This window comes from Pinus tabuliformis, chromosome X (genome assembly GCF_031772625.1).
Source record: "Pinus tabuliformis cultivar Carrire ecotype Pingquan chromosome X, CPIR1, whole genome shotgun sequence".
NCBI lineage: Eukaryota > Viridiplantae > Streptophyta > Pinopsida > Pinales > Pinaceae > Pinus > Pinus tabuliformis.
This window is the reverse complement of record NC_142308.1, coordinates 110893436-110917892: the sequence shown is the minus strand read 5'-3', so window position 1 is coordinate 110917892 and position 24457 is coordinate 110893436. Positions and strand designations below refer to the sequence as shown.

General features: G+C 38.1%; 2 protein-coding genes across 2 annotated transcripts; both read left to right on the top strand.

The window, feature by feature from the left end:
- Nucleotides 1-5322: 5322 nt before the first annotated feature.
- On the top strand, nucleotides 5323-16920 carry LOC149138667 (uncharacterized). Its single transcript, XM_089450451.1, has 3 exons — nucleotides 5323-9112; nucleotides 16192-16340; nucleotides 16471-16920. The coding sequence occupies exons 1-3, from the start codon at nucleotides 5323-5325 to the stop codon at nucleotides 16918-16920; spliced, it is 4389 nt and encodes a 1462-aa protein (XP_089306577.1).
- A 15-nt stretch (nucleotides 16921-16935) lies between these two features.
- Nucleotides 16936-17412, top strand: LOC149138666 (anthocyanin 5-aromatic acyltransferase-like). Its single transcript, XM_089450450.1, has one exon. It carries the CDS (start codon nucleotides 16936-16938, stop codon nucleotides 17410-17412), a length of 477 nt encoding a protein of 158 aa, XP_089306576.1.
- The last annotated feature ends 7045 nt before the right edge of the window (nucleotides 17413-24457 follow it).

The window sequence follows — 24457 nt, the reverse complement described above, 5'->3', positions numbered from 1 at the left end:
AAACCTCTCATAGAAACAATGATCAAAATCATGCTCCTAACAATCTTCCTATGAGTCTGACCCATTAATGAGGAAAATATAAACAGTTGCATGTGGGCAACCCTAATCAGTTCAAATGACCTATATCTGCAACCTAAACCTTATATCTAGCATGGTCCTAAATATTTCTTGATATGTTTTCACTATCCATGTTTTATTTGGAGATATGATGTGGAAGCGTAGCATGAGAGAAAAATCTAAAATCAGAAAAATCTTTCAATTTATGTCAAACAATGAACAACCTCTCTTGCTCGTAAATAAGTCAGGGTACCTCATCCGCCCTGGTGAAAATAAGCACCTAATAAATGATGCCAATGTACACACTAAAGTGAAATCAATCAAATGAAGGGTAAAGGATCGAGAAAGGATTCCTGTGTAAGGAGGTGGTGCAAGTGACTTCGTCAGGGTACTGAATAGGCCTGGTGGTAGCGAAGCAATGTTTGTGATTCCTTCAGAGACTCTGTCAGGGTACTAAACATGCCTACTAGCTGCAAAGCAACACCAAAAAATTACTTAAATTTTTTTAATACAATAAGCCCTCTATCATGCTCTTTGCATTATCATCAAAGACTTACATGTATGAGATCTTGTTTTAGTGTGTAAAGAATGATATGACCTAGTTGGGACACAGGGGAAGGGCATATTTGTATAAGGTCAAGAAATTCAAGGAGTTCCCATTGTGTCTATTCAATACTTCCTTACACTATTATCAAAACTCAATCTGTTATAGGGATGTGGGTAAAGATTCTAGATTCTACTGGTGGTTCGCTAATTGTTGTAGCCACTGCAACACTCACCCAAATAATTCACCTATCACCAAATTTTGGATCCCCATATGCTTGTACAAGGCCTTAAGGGTTATTATCATGTTTTGAACTGGTCAATCTCCCCATGACCATTTTCTATCAAACCTTGTCGATGTTCCCTCTCACGCAATGCATATTGCATTCATTTATCATGTTTCATCTCAGGTATCGACCTTATGATTGCATTAGGGTTTTGGGGGTTTCATTGATGCATTAAGAGTCTCATATGACTTTGAAGTTTATCTTTCTATAGTATGCATTGCAATTGGTGGAGGAACCAAGTATGGACGGACAAGACATCAATTCATCTTTCATTATGTTGACTACATTAGGGTTTGGGAAATACCCTATATTGTCAAAATGAAGATCCCCTTCATGTTTTAACCTAATCCATATGCCTCTAAGAATGCATCCTCATCAACATTACATTGCACCATGATAAAAAAACATTACATATCATAACATCTACAATCATCAAATTTATTCACATGCTTGACTACCATATTTTAAAAAAAAATACCTTATTAGAACACGAAAAATTAACTCTTTAAAATGCCACCATGTGCATGACATATTGTAACATCAAAAGACATCGAGCACATTTGCATGTTGCTTGAAACTTCTGTGCACTTTCTAAATATTTTGTATGCGTACTAAGCTTTGGCTTTTTTTTTTTAATTATAAAACATTATTATTATATATACTCACTTGATTAACATATTACTATATTATGCTATGTAGGGAAAGTGAAAAGAAACACACTTAAAATATCTCCTTTATGTGTGAAAACTATGTAAAAATGAAAAATATAAGAGAATGCATTTTAATAATTAATATTAATAACAGCGCATTGTAAAATGCATTGGGAACCACAAACCAACATTAGCATTAAATCCAAATTATTCTTTTAGATATATATTCCATATATAATCAACCGACTTTGAGAATGTGATGTTATATGTTGTGTTGATAACCTATGTAAAAAAAAATGCATTGAAAGTAACACCAAAACAATACATGGAATGGGTGTGATCAAGTTATATGCCAATTGTAGTCAAGATACATGTTATGCTGGTGCGATATAACAAGAGCAGAGAGGACACTGGCATGAGTGGGATCTAGGCATTGGCAATAGCGCAATTTGTAAATATCCCCACCTCCGTCGGAGTCCATGGCTCAATTAGAGCATTACAGTGTGTCGAAGGGTTTACATTGCAATAAACATAAATATTATGTATCGATACATTGCTAAGGTTTTAAAAAGAATTACATGGAGAAATGAAAACAATAGGCAATGCGAACAAAGGGATAGCTCAGAAGCAAAGAAACTCACAGGTTTTCCAATGCAAAAGGGTACTTTAAGTATACATTCCGATGGGAATCAACACGTATACAAGCCAGCTATTTTGAAGTTCTGATATACATCACGTAAGGAAGCATTCAACCCTCCGTTGAGTAATGCGAAGGGAATGGAATGGATATATATAAAAATATAAGATTCATTTATTTATTAAAAAATAATTGTATGATATATATATACTCTGACTAAATTTAATTTATATAATTATTATAATACAAAAACAACACCATACCATTTTAACGTTCATTCAATTTTATTTGATAAAATAATGTATTAATCAATGATGTAATCCCGAGAGAAATTACTTCAATCGATGTATCTCGTTGTAAAATTTAAGATTTAAATTAATTAAAAAACAAAACTCTCATTTGTATATTATATTTAATTAAAAAAAAGTTAAATTATGTAATCTTTTAAATTCTTATTCAATAATTATTTTTTGTTGGACTTTATATTATTTATCACACATAATATTTTTTTATATATTAAATTAGAATAATTTTTAGTCTACGGGATTTTGGATAGATTGTCATTAAATATTTTGTTCAAATACTCCTTGATGTGAAGTTACTAGTTCATTTCCTTGGGCTAATCAGAGTGATATATTGGACATGATGAAGATGTAATCCTGCAAGACTTACAAAAAAAATTAGAACATTTTTTAAATAAAAAAATATGTAGTAAATTATATCTAATTTTAAATATCATTAATTATAAAATATCACTTATTTAGTTTATAAGTATAACTAGAGCAAGAAAGGAATATGGTGGTGATGGAGAAGGAGCGATGAAGGGAAGGCGTAGGTTTCGATCGCGGGTCTGGTTAGAGCCGGGGCCTGACTGATCAGGGTATGGGCCACCGTCTGGACGCGACGACCGGAGGTAAGGAAATATCTCACAGGCTTCTGCAGTAGTCAGTCAAGGCGGAACGGGCAGCTGTAGGTAAACCACATTGGATCGGGCGGACAGCTGGGAACAAGGGTTAAAACCCTTTTGTCATTAACGCTGGCGACAACACTTTTCCATTTTTTCACTGTTATCCGCCTTTGTAACTATGGTAAATCCCAAGGAGCTCGTGGATTTAGACCCGGTAATGGAAGACATTTTGTCTGTTTGGGGCAAAGACCCGACCGCTAAAAACATCGAACGGTACTTTGGCGATTCTGGGTCATGCAGAACGGGTGCCCTCTCGCCTGAATCACATAGGATTCAACAATCGTTCATTCAACTGACCAAAGGCTTCCACGAGAACGAGTTTCTGCAGCAAGGGTTTCTCGATGCACAGCAACCTTTCAGCCCGGGCGAAGGTCCTCTACATGTAAGCACCCGCCATTCGAGCCATGGTAGCAAGGGAAACACGCCCCTCGAAGAGCCAGTACTATCCGGGGGTCTCGAAGACATTGTTAACTTCATCACAAGCGCAGAGCGGTCGGGTGAGAAAAAGACCGGTAGAGTATCGACTATAACAAGGGCTTCTATCGGGAAAGACCTGGGTACCCCAACAGGCTATACTGGACGGCCGGATAAAGCGATAGCAGTTTTCTCAGAGTCTCAAGAGGTAACACATGCAGAGATCCCGGGTATTCAGGTAACCCTTCCCCCTCCTGATTTTTCTTTCCGAGAGACCGAGGTTCCTTTTCTCTCTCATGCAACCTTTCCTACAAACCCTAGCTCACAAAGGGTCGAAGCAGATAGAGAGGCCCGGGAGGAGGACTTTGGTGGGAGGAAAAGAGGCGAAAAGCGCAAGAAAAATAGACCTATTGGAGAACAGGAGCTGGAAGGTAACTTGGTTTTAGGAATGGAGGTGAGTATAGAAGAATCCCTGGAGGTGGCGGACTGCACAGTGGTGGGAAGAGCTAGAGGGAAGAAGTTCACTCCAAGCTTTCTGCAAGAATGGGGAGAAAAGAGCTGGACGGTAGGAGAAGAAAAAAGAGTTTTCAAAGCCTCAACCCTGGCAAAAGGATGGTTCCTATTCAGATTTGAGAGTAAAGATGCGGCCGATTGGGTTATTGCTAGAAATTGGGTGATTGGGAACATCCCAATCCTTCTAAAGAAATGGACACCACTGTTCGATGCAAGACGAGAGAAAACTGATGTATACCCTGTCTGGGTTAGGGCTCCGGGCCTGCCCTATTTTCTATGGACGGAAGCGGTGTTCAAAGCTATAGGGGATAGACTGGGAACCTATATGGAAGCTGACATGACTTTCCTTCAATCTCGGGAGCAAGCCATGGCTCGAATCCTTGTTAGTTTAAACCCCGGCAAAGGTCTTGCAAAGAGAATCAACCTGCAATACAAGGATATGGTTTTTGAGCAGTTATTGGACTATGAATACCTGCCCTTCAGGTGCCATAGGTGTCACGAATACGGGCATCTGGCAAAGGAGTGCCCCCTTGGAAGGCGAAGGCGGAGATATCAAAAGGAGCCGGCACAGTGGGAGAGCTTTTACAGCCCTTACCATCACTTTCAAGGTCAGAACCCCTCTTCGGAGATGAACGATGCTGATAAGGAGATAAAAGCCCAAATGGAAGTGCTGCCGACGGATCAAGACCATCTGGACAATCCGGTCGCCCCGTTGGAAAAGGAAATTGATCTGGAGAAAGAACCCGCAAAGGATCAGCCATCTGAAAGGCTTCAGCAACCTTCTGAAGAAGCAATGGGTATGTGTTCTGATTCATATATTCCTCCAGTTCATAATACAGAACCTATGGATGTTTGCATGGATCTTTCTCCTTCGCAAAATTTTATTTCTTTAACTATAAAGGATAATACTGTAAATTGTAAAGAAAATAAAGAAGGTTTTGGTGTAGAAGATATCTCGGCCGCCCTACCCTCCCTTGATCTGAACAGTGAAGGTGTTTCTTTTGATCCTGGGCCTTCGGCCCCCCCTCCCTCCTGCCCTTATAATCTTCGTTCCCATGATCAAAAGCCCATCATCCCCGTCTCTGTAGGAGGTATTGGCCCTCTCCCCTCCCAAAGCCAATCCAGGAAAAAAAGAGGTAGGAAATCCAATTTTTCCATGGCACAAATTAAAGCAAAATTTGATGTAGCAGATGGGAAACAGCAATCTATCCCAGGGGCACTTAGAGCAGCGCAGCCCCCAGAAGAGGGTAACAAATGATCTTGTCATCTTGGAACTGTAGGGGTTTAGCCAGTAAGCCCAAAAAACTGGTTCTTCGGGAGTTGTTTCTTAACTCTAAGTCTGATATCCTTTTTCTCCAAGAGACTCTCGGCAGAGGGTCAGAGGTGGAAGCTGCCTTAAATGCATTGATGCCTGGATGGAGGTTCATAGCACTAGATTCAGAAGGACACTCTGGAGGTTTGGCCATTGGCTACAAGGAAGGAAGGATAAAGGTCAGTAATTTGTGGGGGATGAAACAGGCCATGGGAATGGAAATTCAATCCACAGAACTCTCCTTTCCTCTTTCCATTTGCAATGTGTATGGGCCCTGCCAGGATAGGGTAACTTTCTGGAATGATCTGATGTCAAAATCCTTTTTAAAGGACAAAAATTTGGTGCTGGGAGGGGACTTAAATTTCTCTATAGGGAGAGCGGAGGCTTGGGGGCCCTCAGCCAGAGAAGACCCCCTGTCAGACTTCTTCCTAAATATGTTCTCGGTCAATAACCTCCTAGACATAAATTTACTCAAGTTAAAGCCTACTTGGAGGAACAGGAGAACTGGGGAGGCTAGAGTGGCAAAAAGGCTTGACCGGTTTCTCATAAATGAGGAGCTGGCTGTCAAAATCCCTATGTTCAGACAATGGATTGAAGAAGGAGGGCTATCTGATCACTTTCCTATATTTTTAGAACTCTCCTCCCCTCCCCACAAGCCCCCTGCCCCTTTCAAGTTCAATTCTTCTTGGCTCAAAGAGGAGTCTTTCTCTAATCTTTTCAAGCAAACATGGAAACACCCGGAAGCCAATGCACCAGAGGAGAAAGGGTTCTGGTTTATGGAAAACCTCAAAAGATTGAAGAAAGCTACTATAAGCTGGGCAAAGGAGAGGAAGGAAGCACAGAAAGAGGAACTCACAAAGATCAGTGAGGAACTTAAAAAGCTGGAAAGTATAGAGGGGGAGGGCTATCTGTCGCAGGATTCAAAAGAAAAAATTCTCCATCTTGAAAAGCTTAAAACAAAGCTACTCCTGGACAAAGAAGAAGAATGGCGCTTAAAGAGTAGGGAAATCTGGCTTAAAGCTGGTGATGAAAATACCAGGTTCTTCCATAATTATGCCAAAGGGAGGAAATCAGCAAATACTATATGGAGCCTAAAAGATGAAGAAGGTAGGGAAGTGCAGACTTTTCGAGCTCTGTCAGAATTAGGCCAGAGACACTTCCAAAATCTCTTTGCAGATCCGGGAGCAACTACTATTGCGGAGGTTATAAGGACAGCTCAATGCTTCCCAAGATTCTTGGAGGAGGACGAAGCGGAGGACCTTATGTGTGAGGTTACCAAGGAGGAAGTGGAAGCTACAATCAAGTCCATGGCAAAAGAGAAAAGCCCTGGACCAGATGGCTGGTCCATTGAGTTGTTCCACCACTTTTTTGAAACTATAGGATCAAAAATTACAGAAGTGGTGGAGGAGGCCAGGAAAAAAGGTGAAATCTATAGTCCTTTTAACGCCACGTTTATAGCCCTTATCCCTAAGAAGGAAGCCCCGGAAAGTTTTGAAGACTTCAGGCCAATCTCGCTATGTAATAGTATTTACAAAATCATAGCTAAAGTGATAGCAAATAGAATCAAACCTGTTTTGTCAAGACAAATATCACTGGAACAGTTTGGGTTCTTATCGGGAAGACAAATTCATGAAGCCATCGGAGTAGCTCAGGAGGTCATGCACAGTGTGAAGCAGAAGAATAAGAAGGGTGCTGTTATAAAAATTGATTTATCAAAAGCATACGACAGGATAAATTGGTTATATCTCAGGATGCTGCTAACTCACCTTGGCTTCAAACCTGCTTTTATCAGTTGGATAATGGGCTGCATTTCAAATGTAAGCTATGCAATTCTCGTCAATGGAGCAGCCACCCCCTTCTTCAAAGGGCAAAGGGGTCTGAGGCAGGGGTGCCCTTTATCCCCCCTGCTCTTTCTCCTAGTTGCGGAAGGTCTCAGCCAGTTGATCCACAAGGCCAGAAGAGAGGGGAAGGTAAAAGGTATTGAGGTAGCCACAAACCTTTTTATCTCACATCTCCTTTTTGTTGATGATATATTAATCTTCACAAATACAGAGCTCACCGAAATAAAGGAACTAAATTCTATTCTAGATCTGTTTCTGAAAGCAACAGGCATGCAGATAAATCACAGAAAATCCCAGCTGATAATGACAGGTCTGGCAGTTCAGGAGAGAGGAAGGCTTCAATCGGTCCTACCTTTCCAACCAAGTTCCCTGGATCTCCCTTTCAAATATTTGGGTTTCTGGCTAAAGCCAAATGCATATAAGAAGGAGGACTGGAACTGGCTGATTGCTAAAATAGAATCCAGGATCTCTCATTGGAGTTTCAAATGGCTCTCGAGAGCAGGCCGGTTGACGCTGATCAAGTCCGTTCTTTTGGCTATCCCAGTGTATTGGGCTGCTCTAACTTGGGTCCCCAAAGGGATTTTGGAAAAGATTAGAAGACTCTGCAGTAGATTTTTATGGGACGGTTCCAAGGAAAACCATGTGCTCCCATGGGTGGGTTGGGACAAAGTGGCTAGGTCCAAAGATTGGGGAGGCTGGGGTATTAAAAATCTTCCTGATTTCAGTCTTTCTTTGGCAGCAAAGTCGGGCTGGAGGTTGATAAAGATGGACAATCTATGGACCAAAGTGATAAGAAGAAAATATATAGACCCGATGCCTTTGGAGGATTGGATAAGGAATCCTGTCAAGAACTTGCAGAATGCATCTGTGATTTGGAAGGCTACAGTAATTTCTTTCAAGGTTATTGAACAAGGTTTGGCTTGGAAGATTGGGAATGGCAGAAATCTGAAGATTGGGAAAGACCCGTGGATCGGCTGCAATGAAAATTACGCCCTTTCACCTGATCTAATTAGACACTTAGAAGATAAAAATATCCTTACTCTAGACCAGGTGGAAAAGGTGGGTCTTTCGAGCATTTGGTGCCAGGCATGGAAAGATGGTGAGGATTTGCAGCTTGACCAGAGGTGGTGGAATGAATGGTCTTCCTTCACACAAGAACTTGTTCGCTCAAATGTTAGAATATCAGACTCTCCAGACAGCCTGATTTGGGCCCACGGAGAAACTGGCGACTACTCTCCAAAAGAAGGATACAAGTTCATCCAATCCAGGAAAGGGTGGGTGAATCCAGAGTGGTGGGCCAAACATATTTGGAAGCTCAAATGCCCAGCTAAAGCTAGACTCTTTCTCTGGTGTCTCCTTAGAAGAAAAATTCCTACTTGGGACATCCTCCAGGCTAGATTCATGTATGGCCCGGGGAGATGCTCTCTCTGTAAAGAATCAGAGGAAACAATATCCCATTTGTTCCTTCAATGCCCGGAAACTGTAAAAATCTGGAGGGAGGTTGAAAAGCTGATGAACAAAAAGTTTCAATGGGGAAATGGGAATCTGGACGAGGCCTGGTCAAGCTGGTGGCAGCATTATCCGGACGGAAACCTGAGGAACCTCCCCCCCATCATTTGCTGGGGAGTCTGGCTTGCCAGAAACAGATCTATCTTTCAAGATAAGGGTACCCAGCCCTCCATCACAGCCATTCAAGTAGTTTCCATTTACGCTTCCATCCCAGAACCAGAAGAGAAGAGACCTCAAAATCATGTCAAAACTGTCCAAATAAAAGATGGTATTCCTTGGGCGTTTTTCGATGGAGCCTCCCAAAACAACTCAGCAGGTGCAGGAATCGTCATTCACCTTAATGCTCACCACTCCCTCAAAGCTTCTGTTGGTTTGGGGTCTGGTACAAATAATTTCGCTGAATTATCAGCCTTAAGACTGCTCCTATGTTGGCTTATCCAAAGAAACACCTTCACTATTCAGATCTTTGGAGACTCCCTCAATGTTATAAACTGGGTCAATGGAAAAAGTTCATGCAAAAACCTATTATTGAAACCCATGCTTCAAGAAATACAGGTATTAAAGTCATCTTTTAACTCTTTCTCCATATGCCATATCTACAGGGACAGCAATGATGACGCGGACAAGCTTTCTAAGGAAGGTTTGTAGCAAGTTCTGGGAGGGTGGAAAATAGTAGAAGACTGTCAAGGACAGTTAGTTTCATCAGATGTGCCGCCTTATCTTTAACCTTTCAGCTGATACTTTTGTTTTTTGTTTTTATTATCTCTTTTTTCCTGCATAGACTATGTCACTCAGACTCTCTTTTCAAAAACACGGTTATATTTTTTGTGGGCTGTTTTCCTCTCTGTTGAGGAGGCCCAAAGGCTGAATGTAATGATTGTATTTAGTGCTTTTTACTCTGTCTCTTTTAGACGAGTCCTTCTCGGGTCACAGCTGTTGTGCTACAGCTGTTTTACTGCAAAACTGCTCTGATTTCTGGTTTCAGTTTTCAGAAAGGAGACTTTTTTGTGTTTTTGTATGCTTGGTCTAGCAAGCAGATACTTACGGAAATGCTCAGCATATGCAATGTAACTTTTTATTCTCTTAATAAAAAGTTCGCTTTTTCTTTGGAAAAAAAAAAAAAAGTATAACTAGAGCAAACATATAAATTAAATGTCTAAACATATAAATATCAAAACAATTATTTTATGATATGTCTCACATTGCTCTAAATAATAAATTTTTAAAAAAAGAACAATAACAAAATTAACTGAATTATAACTTTATTTTAAACTATTATTATTATATATAAAAGAGCTTGTAACAATTTTTTTAGCCATAAAATTCATTCACACATTACTATGGAAATTCTTAATTTGTAAATAGCTTTTGTTACAATATTATAGGTCAATACGGAAGCTTATCAATACAATATGCCTAATATAATATGTATTGATATGGCATTTTCTTTAATTAATTAAATTTAAAATAACTTAATTAAAAAAAACATAATTAAATGTTAACTCTTGATCTTCCTATAATATTATAAATATTTTAACATATTTCATAAAAATTAAAATTAAAAAAATAAACATAACTATTTTTAAATATCACCTAATAAATTAAATCTGTGAATATCACCTAATAAAGTAAATTAAAGAAATAGGCATAACTATTCTTAAATATTTGAATTAAAACTTCCCCATAAAGAAAAGAAAAGTACTTAAATATTTCAATTAAAACTTCACCAGTAAGGAAAACAGGTTGATCAATCTACAAAAGAGAGCTTCGCGGAAAACAGGTTGAGCTTGTTAGACTAGAGCATACATAACACACAACGGATTTATACTTAGAGACTTAGATGGCAATAGTAGAGAATAATTCACAAAGACAGACAAATGGAGAAACAACAAGATTACTCAGTCAGAAACAGCGGAATAGATAAAACAATCACTAGAGAATAGAAATCACTTTGCATTACATAACAGGCTTGAGCCTTGGCTTGCTTTCCTTGGCCAGAGAAATTACAAATTTATAGAGGCAGAAGAAGGATCTAGAATCCTATGTGTGATTTAGATGGAGATCTGGAATGATCTAGAAACCACTGACAGTGTAGGAGGATCTAGAATCCTGGAGATCTAGAAAAATCTAATCTAGAAGGATCTAGAATACTGCGTGAATTTGGCTTCACACTTAACATTCTCCCACTTGAAGCCAAATAAGAGTCATCAAGTCACACCGAGTCCTACCATGCCTCTACATAACTCATGTTTATTTCGTGGTAGAATCTTAGTGAGCATATCAGCAGGGTTCCTATCTGTATGGATATTTTCCAAGGATAACTATTCTTCCTCCATCACATGCCGGATCTAATGGTACCTTAAGTCAATGTGCTTGGTTTTTGAATGAAATGTTGGGTTTTTCGCCAAGTGAATGGCACTCTGACTATCACAATATAACACATACTTGTCCTACTTTATTCTTATCTCTCCTAGGAATCGCTGCATCCACAACATCTCTTACAAGCTTTTGTTGCAGCTATGTACTCTGCTTCTGTTGCGGAGAGGGCCACTATTCTTTGTCGCCTTGACACCCAAGATACTGCTGCACCTGCAAATGTATACAAATAACCTGTAGTGGACTTTCTGGTATCCATATCTCCAGCCATATCCGCATTTGTAAATCCTTCAAGCACAGTCTCATCATGACCAAAACATAAACAATAATGACTAGTAACCTTGAGATACCTTAAAATCCATTTTACTGCTTGCCAATGTTGTTTGCCTGGATTGGCAAGGAACCTACTTACTACTCCCACTGAATATGCAATGTCTGGTCGTGTGCATACCATGGCATACATTAAGCTGCCAATTGTTGAAGCATAAGGAATTCTGCTCATCTCTTCTTTCTCTTTGTCATTACTAGTACATAATTCAGTACTCAGCTTGAAGTGGGCTGCAAGGGGTGTACCAACTAACTTGGCATCCTTCATATTAAACCTGTCAAGCACCTTCTTGATATATTTTTCTTGTGACAGCCACAACCTTTTGTTTTTCCTGTCACGCATAATCCGCATGCCCAATATCTGTTGTGCTGGTCCCAAATCCTTCATTGCAAATTTGCTACCCAAATCTTTCTTCAACCTATTGATCTTATTCTTATCATGCCCAAAAATCAACATGTCATCCACATATAACAATAATATGATATACTTTCCTTGATCATACCTCTTGATATAGACACAATGGTCAGCTTCCAACCTCTGAAAACCATGTTCCAACATGAATGAATCAAATTTCTTGTACCATTGTCGAGGTGCCTGTTTCAACCCATAGAGACTCTTCTTCAACCTACAAACAAGGCCTTCTTTGCCTTTTTCTATGAAGCCTTCTGGCTGCTCCATATAAATTTCTTCCTCCAATTCACCATGAAGGAAAGCAGTTTTTACATCTAATTGTTCACATTCTAGGTCTAAAGTAGCAACTAGACCAAGAATGACTCTAATGGATGACATTTTAACAACAAGTGAGAAAATTTCAGTGAAGTCAATACCTTCTTTTTGGGCAAAACCTTTCACCACCAGTCTTGCTTTATACCTCTCCTTCTTTTTGTCACCTTCATGCTTAATCCTGTACACCCATTTGTTTTGTAGAGCCTTTCTACCTTTTGGGAGGTTTACCAACTCCCAAGTTTTATTTTCTTGCAAAGAGTTCATTTATTCTTCCATTGCTTTCTTCCATTCTTTACTGTGCTTGACTTTACAAGCTTCTTGAAAACAATTAGGTTCACCTTCATCAGTCAACAAAATATAGTTTGAAGGAGGATACCTTTGTGAAGGCTTATGAGGCCTAGAAGATCTGCGAACCAACTGTGGTGGTGCATTATCAGGTTGAATCTCCTGTAAAGGTTCCTGCAAGATTCCTTCTTCTTGTTGTTCATTATTTTCAACTTGTTGTTCTTCGTGCTCCTAAATTTGTTGTTCATTTTCTTGTATTCGTGGTATGTTTTCCTGTTGCTCTTCAAACCTGTCAATAACTTTCTTGACCTCCAACTCACCTACAGTCCTCTTGAACATTTCTAACTCATTAAATATAACATCCCTGCTTCTAATAATTTTATGTTTGACTGTATCCCATAGGCGATAACCAAGATCTTCATCCGCATATCCCAAAAAAATGTATTTCATAGATTTATCATCTAGCTTAGTTCTATTTTCTTTGGGAATATGCACGAATGCTTCACATCCAAAGATTTTCAAGTGAGAATAATTCAAATTCTTACCAGTCCAAACTTCTTCAAGGATACCGCCATCCAAGGCTATAGTTGGAGATCTATTTATGAGGTAGCAAGCGGTCCTAACTGCTTCAGCCCAAAAATTCTTCTCCAAACCGGAATTGGACAACATACTTTGCACCTTTTCCATAATGGTGCGATTCATCCTTTCTGCGACACCATTCTGTTGAGGAGTACCAGGGACAGTCTTCTCATGCTTTATGCCAAACCTGTTACAATATTCCTTAAATGCATTTGAGCAATATTCTCCACCATTATCTGTTCTTAAACACTTCAGCAATTTTTTAGTCTCTCTTTCAATAGCAACATGGAATTTTTGAAATATTCCAAACATTTCACTTTTATTTTTCATAGGATATGCCCAAACTTTCCTGGATGCATCATCTATAAATGTTACAAAATATGATGCTCCTCCTAATGATTTGATGTTAACAGGCCCAAACACATCCGAGTGTACCAATTCTAACACATTTTTCTTTCTGTCATGGCCACCTCTAAGGAATGAAACCCTTCTTTGTCTACCATATATATAATGCTCACAAAGATCAAGATTGTAGGATTTCAAACCTGGCAATAAATTTTTACCAACAAGGATTTTTAAGCCCTTCTCGCTCATGTGACCCAAACGCTTATGCCACAGATCTGTTGAATTTCCTTCTTTTGTGACAGCAACCAATTCTGATTTTTCTATCAGTGTCTTCAATGTGTATAATGTTCCTGTCTTGGGTCCTTTGGCCACGACCAATGCACCTTTGCTAATTTTCCAGCCTCCGTTTCCAAAGCTTGTCGAATAACCTTCATCATCTAGTGATCCCATAGAGATTAAACTCATGCGCATTTCTAGTACATGCCTGACCTATTTCAACAATATATCTTGTCCATATTTCATCTTGATCTGGACATCTCCCACTCCAACAATACTACAAAAATGATTATTCCCCAAATGCACTCTACCATAATCACCGGGATTATATGAAACAAAACTATCTTTGCATAGGGTTACATGGTGAGATGCCCCAAAGTCAAGGATCCAATCAAAGCTACTACTAGATGTATATACACATGCATCCTCTACTGAAACAGTAAACAACACATCACCATCTGTGGCTACAGCAGTAGTCTCACCTTCATTTGTGTTGGATGACTTGTGATTTGTACTGGACGGTCTCTGATCCTTTTTTCCTTTCTTCCAGAATCGACATTCTTTCTTCATGTGCCCGGGTTTGCCACAATGAAAGTAGATGATTATGCCTCTCCTTGATTTTGATTGGCCTCTTGATCTTGATAGCCCTTGCTTGACTCAATCCATTCTCCTACCACGATCAGCTAGAGCTAGAGCCTCTCCTCTTTGGTTTTCCACAATTGACTTGTGTCGCAGCTCCTCATTCATTAAACTGTTGTTGATATCATCAAACGTTAGGGTCCCTGTAGTTGTTGAATTGCTCATTGCTACAATTAAATTTTCCCAGTTGTCTGGCATAGAACACATTAGAAAAATAGCTCTAATTTCATCATCTAAAATGATTTTAACAGAGGCAAGTTGATTAGTAATAATATTAAATGCATTCAAGTGCTCAACAACTGAAGCACCCTCCTTCATTTTGAGATTATAAAGCTTCTTCATCAAGAACACTTTGTTTGATGTTGTGTTCTTCTCATATAGATCATGGAGCTTCTTCCATAATCCTTCAGCCGTCTTTTCTCCGGACACATTGAAATAAACATTCTTTGCTAAATATTGGTGGATTGTTGCAATCGCCTTTCTATCTAGCTTATTCCACTCTTCATTTGTCATCGATGAGGGTTTCTTTGTTGTGCCCTCAATCGGCAAATACTGATCCTTTAAAATTAGTATATCCTCCATCTGTGATTTCCATAGGGCAAAATTAGCCCCGCTCAACTTCTCCATATCTGTAAGTGTTGTCTCCATTTTCAATCAAATTCATGCCCCAAAACACAAAAACTCCACTTAAAAATAAAACTTTAATTATTACTCTTTAAAATTTAGTAATAATGACCTTCCTCCTTTTAAAATACCCTTTTCAAAATTCCTGCTCCTTTTTAAAATATACTTTTCAAAATTCCAACATATAATTATATATGTTTCATAATAAATATAAAAACATATATAATGTTTTAACCTTTTCACATTTCACACATACATATGTTGGTTTGAGAAAAAAACTTGACATATACGTGCAAGCTTGATGTAAAAAAAACTTACGAACACCACGTTTCAACTCCAATCTCCACGAATCTCCACTTTTCAAACTCCAGCAACACGTTTCAACATAGGTCCACGACCTTGTTTTTCTTGCAGCAACTGTCTTTTAGTTCCAGCGTTCCTCAGCTATTTCCTAGATAGATCCTTCAACAGCTCTAGGGGTAACAACCAACGTTTTAACGAACGCTGCCAAAGCAAGGCAATGGCACTAAGCAGCTTGCACGGTGGATATTCAAACCTAGCTCCGATACCAGTTGTTAGACCAGAGCATACATAACACACAACAGATTTATACTTAGAAACTTAGATGGAAATGGCAGAGAATAATTCACAAAGACAGACAAATGGAGAAACAACAAGATTACTCAGTCAGAAATAGCGGAATAGATAAAACAATCACTAGAGAACAGAAATCACTTTGCATTACATAACAGGCTTGAGCCTTGGCTTGCTTTCCTTGGCCAAAGAAATTACAAATTTATAGAGGCAGAAGAAGGATCTAGAATCTTGTGTGTGATTCAGATGGAGATCTGCAATGATCTAGAAACCACTGGCGGTGTAGGAGGATCTAGAATCCTAGAGATCTAGAAAAATCTAATCTAGAAGGCTCTAGAATACTGCATGCATTTGGCTTCACACTTAACAGAGCTTCGATCCATAATTTCACCAATCAACACTTCATTGGCATTTTTTACATTTGGGTGGTTTGTATCCTGTGATCTTGGTAGAATTCCAAATGAAAGTAAAGGTAACGTGGGTTTCCATTGTTGCACCAGCCATCCCCATTGCTAAGCATAGCATGTTCTTATCAGCCATTGATATTAGTAACATACCCAATAATAACGTGGAAAACCTTTTTTTCTATAAAACGCCAGACCATACTGCCGACAAGGATTTCCCCACCATAGTGGAGAAGCTAAAGAAAAGCATGTCGTTAGTTATGGTGGAATTCTGTCCATTTGCAGGTCGGTTGGATATGAAGGGAGGAGAATGGGGTCGGCCCCAAATTGATTACAACGATGATGGAGTGGAGTTCATCGAAGCAACCATTGACATGCCATTTGAGGATGTGGAAGCAGATGCTTTTCAACACCAAAACTTCTTCCAAGAACTTGTCCAGACCCGCCATGGAAACGACAACGATTCGCTTCTCTCAATACAGATATGAAAAATTCAGTAGCTTTTCATTTTCCTATGGATGATGTTTCAAAAGTAACGATGGGTATTGCAAGTCACTGCTTCAGGGAGGCGGATTTTTCATTGGAGCCAATTTTCATCACGTTATTGCTGACAGGAATTCCTTTACGCATTTCATGAACAGTTGGGCAGAGTGTAGCAGAGAAGTTTCCATTTCCAACAGTCCTCACCACATGAGAACATTCTTTCAGCGAGAAAATAAGAACAAGGCAATACCCAACCTTTTTTTGAGGGCTGAAGAAGTTGTCACTGATTTGATTAAGGAGGCGCAAATTTTCAGGTTTGTCCCTGATAATTGGTTGCCCTTAAAATATTCAGAAATAAATGCAAGCATTGGTGATCCCTCAGTTGAAAACATTGACATCAGTATTGTCCAAAATTATGTCGAAGATGAAACAAATTTGGAAATATCAACATTTCATTTCAGTGAAAAAATAATTCAAGCGTTGAAGGAACGATCGGGCGCTTCAACTTCATTTGTAGCAGTTTCAGTGTAGTTTTGGAGATGCATAATGAAAGCTCGACAAGTTCCAGAGAATGATTCCGTTTATTTTAGAGTGCCAATTGACTTCAGAGGGCGGGTAAAACCGCCATTGCCTCCAACGTATTTTGGGAACTGCGTTTGCAGGGGTATTTCCAGGACTACGACTAAGCAGTTATTGGAGGAGGATATCATGTTTGCTGTGGCTCACATCCAAGAACTCATTTTTGCCTGTGGCACAGAGGTGCACATCAATAATTATGTAGACTTCATCGAATCTCATCTTGGCAACGGAAACATAGACCCAATTCTTGGAAATTTATGTAACGATTACATTGTAATGACATTCATGTCTCCGAAATTTCATGTTTATGAGATAGACCACGGATGGGGAAGGCCACTGAGTGTACAGGCTGCTTCCTTGAAAGAAATTGGAAGGATGAAGTTGTTCCCCAGAAGAGAAGGGGGAAAGTGTATTGATGTGTCCACAAAACTCCCTCGCGATTAGATGGAAACTCTGAAACATATACTCATGCTCATCCCAGTGATTGATTGATGATGCTTCGTTCTTTATTCATGTAACCTACCTATCAGTGTAGGACAATATTTCGTCTCATGATAAAAAAAGGTACAATATAGACATGATGGATGCGTTGGATTCCTACAATCGCGGGCATAATGTCTCAGCCCTCTGCAATTGTAGCATATCAACTGTCCGCGACCTCTTCCAGGTCCTCCTCCACCTCGACCCCGTCCACGCCGCTGAAATCCTGTTCACACCACTCTTGCATTCAGGTCTAGGGGGCGCGATTTGGCTTGAACTATGTAGGTGGGTGTTCTATCCATCATCAACTCATAAAGTTCTCCTACAAATGCACTCATCGTGTCCCACCGACCTACAAAAGTTACATAACAACTGTTGCGAGTTTTGCGTGTACTTCTGTAACAAATGGCAGTTGTCTGTATCATGCTTTCCACCGATTTGACAAATCGTGCACCACAAAGCAGGCACCGCACTAGGTCCTGCTTGTGCTTCTAGCGTTAACGGCATCGGCCCTCCTCCCCTGAGGTAATTCATGAACATCGGGTAGTGGTCCTTATCATGACCCTGACCCTTGCTTTTTATGCACCACACCTCTTCGTGTACTTCTGGTCGAGCTGTCCTGTCCTGTTTCAGACTCTGCATCTCAAGGCATAAGTTTTTCAACTGCGTGTGGATCTGCTGAACTCCCAAGTTGGGAGCCTACATTGGGGTCTCATGTAGCCTCATCATAATCTTTAAGGCCTCTTCTTGAGTCGTTAACTTCTGTTGTGATAACGCGCTCCTTAAATGTGGCGTTAGCAATGCCACAAACCATTCGCGATGTTGTACATCCGTCAGATTCATATTAGCTTCGCGAATCGTACACTTCAACCTATGATCCAACTCCCAAGGAGTCTCGCCTGGTAGAATCATGATTTCTTTGAATCCAATGATAGACTGTGCTTCAGACTTCAGCCTACTAAATTATCTGTTTAGCACTCCTTGGATGTCCGCAATTCCCGCATTTGGATTATCAATAGAATGCTTAATATACCAGGTCAGTGCACGATCCTACAGAGCACTCACCAGCGTCGCTTTCTTTATATTATCATCTATAACTCCCTGCGCTTCCCATAAAACTCTTATGACGAACCAAAATTGGTCCAGATCCTCATTTCCCACTCCCTTGAACACATGAAACTTTATCGTGATTGCCATATTGACTCGCGGTGGTGGCGGAGCTGGTATGGGTGAAGACGGAGGTGAAGACGGTGAAGCTGGTGGTGGTGTGGGTGGTGGTGGTATTCGCCGAATTATTTGCTTTATTAGATGGATCACACTTCACGGCGAGACCTTCGCCAGCTCTTCCTCGTCCCCTTGTGGAGGTGAAATCAAAGGGCTATTCTCTGGTCCCTTACTTCCTTCATTTTTGGAGGTTTCTCCACTTTACGTAGCTCTGTGCATCAAGGTAATTGCATAACCCTCTTTTCACACAATAGCATTTTAATTCAAGTATTCAGATAATTTACGTACTTACCTCGTGGTCCTTTGAGGAAGTGTCGCTCTACCTCGCTATAGCTGACTGCACTATCTACCATGAACTTAGTAATGAATCCTCCTATAATCCGATCGAGCCAGTAATCAACAACGCGTGTCATCTTATCCTCTGATGCTTCCAATCTGCGCACCAACTCTGGGGTCCACACAATAGGACCATCGATTTTCCACCTTCCTTGGCTATCTGCTAGCTTTGCAATCCACTTGTACAACTCAGTAGGGAAAGATGTGAAGACGATTTCGTGGATATCTATGTATAGGTAGCAATCTACCCACTCTTCTTTTGTCAATTGCAGATTCCTGTTCTCCTCCGTCATGAACTCGTGAATCTAATGTCCAACCAACCTTCAATTTCCTTCTTAGCTGGATTCCAATGATATGACATTAAACATCTCTATGCAAATTCTGGTCCCGGCAATGAAACCATTTGTGGGCTTAAGGGGTCCTGACCCAGGTTCGGAGTTAATTAGCCAAACAAATCCCTACACTACTGGCTCTTTCGGCATCAGCCCACGGAGCGCGAACCAAAGTCTCACTCGAAGCAGTAAGGGGGAATGTTGGAACCAAGTTTCTGCACCCTCGAGATGTCTGAGGGGTCGATTTAGTCTAACTGTGAATACCTTCGCGTAGGTCACTTCGCGCACTATCCTGACTTGCGATACCTTCACGATTTGTTACAACTGCCTTCGCGCAGCCCTCACCAGGGGTTGAGGTGCTTTCGCACTGCTTATGCCAGCAATCTAAGTTATTTCCCCAAGTTACACTGTGGATTTTGCTTATCTTCTTGCAATTGTTAGTTATCTTTGCATAAACAGATACTTATCTCACATTTACTTAATCAACACAATCATATAAGTTCGTGCACTATATAAAGAGTGAAAATGCAATTCATACCCAATATACTCAAAGAATAAAACAGGAAATAGATACACAAAATTAATGTGAAACTTCTCTTTATTAATGCTTCAATGGTTATAAACTCGACTCACCTTGCGCACTCAGCTGCAAGGGCCCGCGCACTCAGCTGCGGACTACTAGGCCTTTGCGCACTCAGCTGCAGAGCCTTCTCCTACTCTACAACCCAAAGACTCGACTCTACACTTCAGAAAAGACTCAATTCTTCATCCTTCATTCTCTACTTCTTTTACAACTTAGAGCCTCACTCTATTTATACAATCCCATAGGCCGCGAACCATGGGTAGATCTCTAAAGCCGACATTACATTACAAAATTAAGGGCAGACAACCCTATGGCTCATGTACAAACTTCGCGCTCCGCGCCCACAAAATGCGGAGTCTTTACATCGGATTTACATCTTTTGACCAAAATTTGGGCTTTAAGCCCCAAAACTTCCCTTGGGGGATCCCACACCCAACATCTTATGAATGTCAACTCAAAAAAATTGGATCACAACCTCATGGAAATCATAGGACATTGGAACCCATGTAGTGGAAAAGGAAAAAGGAAGAGTAGAAAAGGAGTAAGTGTGGCTTAGTTTGTTATGCTTAGAACCAAAACAATCAATGGTATGTGGACAATGGTTGCTCTAGGCATATGACTAGGGACAAAAGTAAGTTCATGTCTTTAGATGAAAATAAATATGGAAATGTCACCTTCGGAAATGATGCAACAAAAAAGTAAAAGGAAAGGGTACAATTAGCTTGAATAAAGGCAAAGGTAAGGCATATGATGTATTGTTCTTAGATGTACTGAAACATAAATTGTTGAGTGTAAGTCAGATGTGCAATAGAGGTTATGTTGTCATCTATAGAGCTCAATATTGTGAGATAAGGTCATCTAAAAAAGGAAACATATTTACCAAAGGAATCCAAACAGAAAACAATGTATATGTTTTGAAGGAAGACAATGAAGACTGTTATTTGGGCAAACAAGATGAGTGTTGGTTGTGGCATAGGAGACTAGTAAAACTAAACTTCAACCATATCATCAGACTTAGTGAAACATGAGTTGTAAGATATTTTCCTAAGATAATGAAGCCCCAGGAAAAAATCTTGTGTTTTGTTCAAGACCAAGAATCAACTATCAACTAGCAAGCCATTGCAACTAATACACTTGTATTTGCGTCGGCCTTCTAGAACATAAGCACTTGAAGGTGAGTGTTAATTCATGCCAATGATTGATGATTATTCCTAACTAACATGTGTATCCTTCTTGAGAAATAATCAGAAGCATTTGAGAAATTTAAAGCCTTTAAGGTGCCCATAAAGAACCAAACAAGCTACAATATAAAGTGCATACACTTAGACAAAGGAGGAGAGTTTACGACAAATCAATTTGTAGACTTATATGATGAAAATGGAATAAATAGGAAGTATACCATTGCAACCACACCCTAGTAGAATGGAGTTGATGAAAGGATAAACAATTTAGTACAACAAATGGCTAGAGAGATGATGTAGGAAAGGAATATTCCTCAAACCTATTGGGAAGAAGTTATTTACACAACAATTCACATACTGAATAAGGTACATCTTAGACCCAACTGTAATAAGAAACCCAATGAATTATGGCATGGAAAACCAACACCAATGAAACATTTCAAAGTGTCTAATAGTAAGTATTATATTAAAAACAACGATGAGAAATTGGGAACATTTAATGCTAGGTTAGGTGAAGAAATATTCCTAAGCTATTAACCAAAACGAAAAGGGTACAGGTGCTACAATAAAAGGCTTCATAAGATTTTTGATTATATAGATGTGAAGGTTGATGAGGAACTACCTATCAAGAAAAAGAAGGCATGCTTTATGAATACCCTATATCAACAAATCAATGAAGAGAGGAAGAACATGTTGAAGATGTGGAGGAAACAAAGACCCATTCGAAAGAACCCTCAAGGTATGTACAAAAGTACCATCCTAAAATCAAATTATTGGTGATAAAAATGCAAGTGTTAAAACAAAAAGGAAACTTGTTGAGACAATAGATCAAGCTTAGTTTTCCATGCTGTCCATGATTGAACCGGAGAAATTTTTTGAAGCAAGCAAACATAAACACTAGATAGGTTCCATGAATAGGAAAAATGGTTGTTATCTCCCCCACCTAAGTTTAATTATTGATGGTGAGAAATATTAATGTAATAACTTATATTTCTCCTCACTCTTTCCTTGAACAATAAAAGAAAAATATAACCAATTTACATGTAATAAAAATATTATAAAGATATTTACACAAAAAGATATTATAATGAATATTACTCAACAAAATTAGAATCAATTTCAAAAAAATAAAATAAAATATATGATGTTTTCTATATCCACCTTTACAATAATAGAATTTGAAAAAATATCATTAAATCCAAATTCCATCCATATTACCATAACCATAGTGGACTTTTAGTCTCCTATTTTTACATTCTAATGAAAATATTATTAGGGAACAAAAACAACAACACCCATAGATAAATAAAAAAATTAAAAATAAGAAATTGCTTCTATCAATATTTTTCGAGCTTATAAATATCCTCTTTATGTACATATTTTATTTAATTATATAATTGATTAAAAATATGTTTTATTTTTTATTTTTATTTTTAAATAAATAAATATATATATATATATATATATATATATATATATATATATATATAAATTAAATGACGAACATGTATAAAAGTCAATTTTAATAAATATAAAAAATATTTGTTTTATAATACATTTTATATTGTAAATATTTTTAAAAATTTGTAACAACTAGCTATATTGTTATTTTAGTTGAAGTTATCATTATCAATTAATTTTAAATAAGATTAATATATGATTTAAACATATATAAGTTCCAAGGGTTAGTTTAATTGGATTTTTGTCGTTAAAATACTTATTATTATTGAGAGGTTACTAGTTCAATTCTCTTCACACTCTCACTGTTAGGCTTCATGGTTAAGCCTACAAGAAGCAATCCCTTCATCTAGATTTTCCTAGTACAAATATTTTGTGAATGTAGCACTTACCAATGTGAGAACCACACTCAAAAATGAGTTATATATATTATAAAAAGAACAACATACTAAAACAACAATAATAAGCAATAAAATTTCAATGTCATAAATAAAAACTAAACTTAATATTTTTTATAATTAAATTCAAAAGAAAAAAACATAACTATCTTTGAAATAAATTTCAACCTTGTATCCATAATTACTACTAATAATAATTGATAGAGATATAACAAGAACAACATAGTGAAACAACAATATGCAATAAGAGTTCAATGTCATAAGCAAAAACCAAACTAAATTTGAAATTAGTTAATATGACATTTTTTAAAATTAAACTGAAAATAAAAAAGACATAACTACTTTTGAAATAAATCCCAACTCTTTGTCCATAATTACTATTAATAATATTTTATAGAATTTAAATCTTTACCATTAACTTAATAGTTATTGATAATTAAATTAATATTTTAAAATTCCTATTTCATCATAAATTTATTTTTTATTAAAATAATATATAAAATATTATTTTTTTATTAAAATAATATTATATTATCTGAGTTTACCATGTAAAAAAAATTAATCTCATTATTACACTAATATTAAATTATTTTAAATTCGAATATAAATAAATAATCTTGAAACACTTATAAGTTATCGCTTATTATTTTGTATATTTTATCGAAAGTGTAACTTGGTATTAACATGCACATGTTGGTATCTAATATAGATTTGGGCCATTAGATACATAGAAAATGTAACTTATTAACTTGCACACATGTTGGAATTTGACATAGATATGGGATATTGGATTGAGTTAATCATGGAAATTGGATCCATTAAAATGCCACTCTGCCTAAACTATTGCATATGTTATAACCGATATGTGTCTGGAAAGTTGAATTAGGTTAACTATGGCTATTGAATCCAGCAAAAGTGAAACATTCCACAAACATTCATGTATATTATAATACATTATGAATTACAGGTTGTTTATCTACACCAATATCAACCATCAGATATGCAAGTGTGTAAGTCGCATGTTGTGGGAGGATGTGGGGAATGGACCCTGCGTGTTTTCGCAACCACTAAAGAAATTCCACGGCGAAAAGTGAAGTTGAAGGGAGAATCTTTCATCTTTTTGGAGTTTAGTAAGTTTCCATGTGAACCATGGAGCAAAGGTAGAACCCAAAGGAAGAAAAAGTACTTGCATGTGTGCTCGGCGTTTAAGGGAAGGTGTGCAAACTCACTGCATTTTCAATGATAACGGAGGACTATATATATATAATTATCTAATTTTAAGGTTACGATTAAGAGAAAGATAAAATATCTAATTTTAAGGTTATGATTAAGCGAAAGATAAAATTGATGTATGAAGCTTCATTGTTTAAAGGATAAGGGACCTAATTGTTTGCAACGATTTGACTCCTAATGTATAAGAAGAAAGACATATTTTACCCTCTCTAGTTTATGACCTATGTCCTCTTAAGAGGAAACACATGATCTTAATCCTTTGTA

Coding starts and splice junctions, on each gene's coding strand:
- LOC149138667 (XM_089450451.1), top strand. CDS start 5,323: ATGATCTTGTCATCTTGGAACTGTAGGGGTTTAGCCAGTAAGCCCAAA. Junction 9,113..16,191: donor TTCTGTTGGTTTGGGGTCTG/GTACAAATAATT, acceptor GTCCATTTGCAG/GTCGGTTGGATATGAAGGGA. Junction 16,341..16,470: donor AAAACTTCTTCCAAGAACTT/GTCCAGACCCGC, acceptor TCACTGCTTCAG/GGAGGCGGATTTTTCATTGG.
- LOC149138666 (XM_089450450.1), top strand. CDS start 16,936: ATGAAAGCTCGACAAGTTCCAGAGAATGATTCCGTTTATTTTAGAGTG.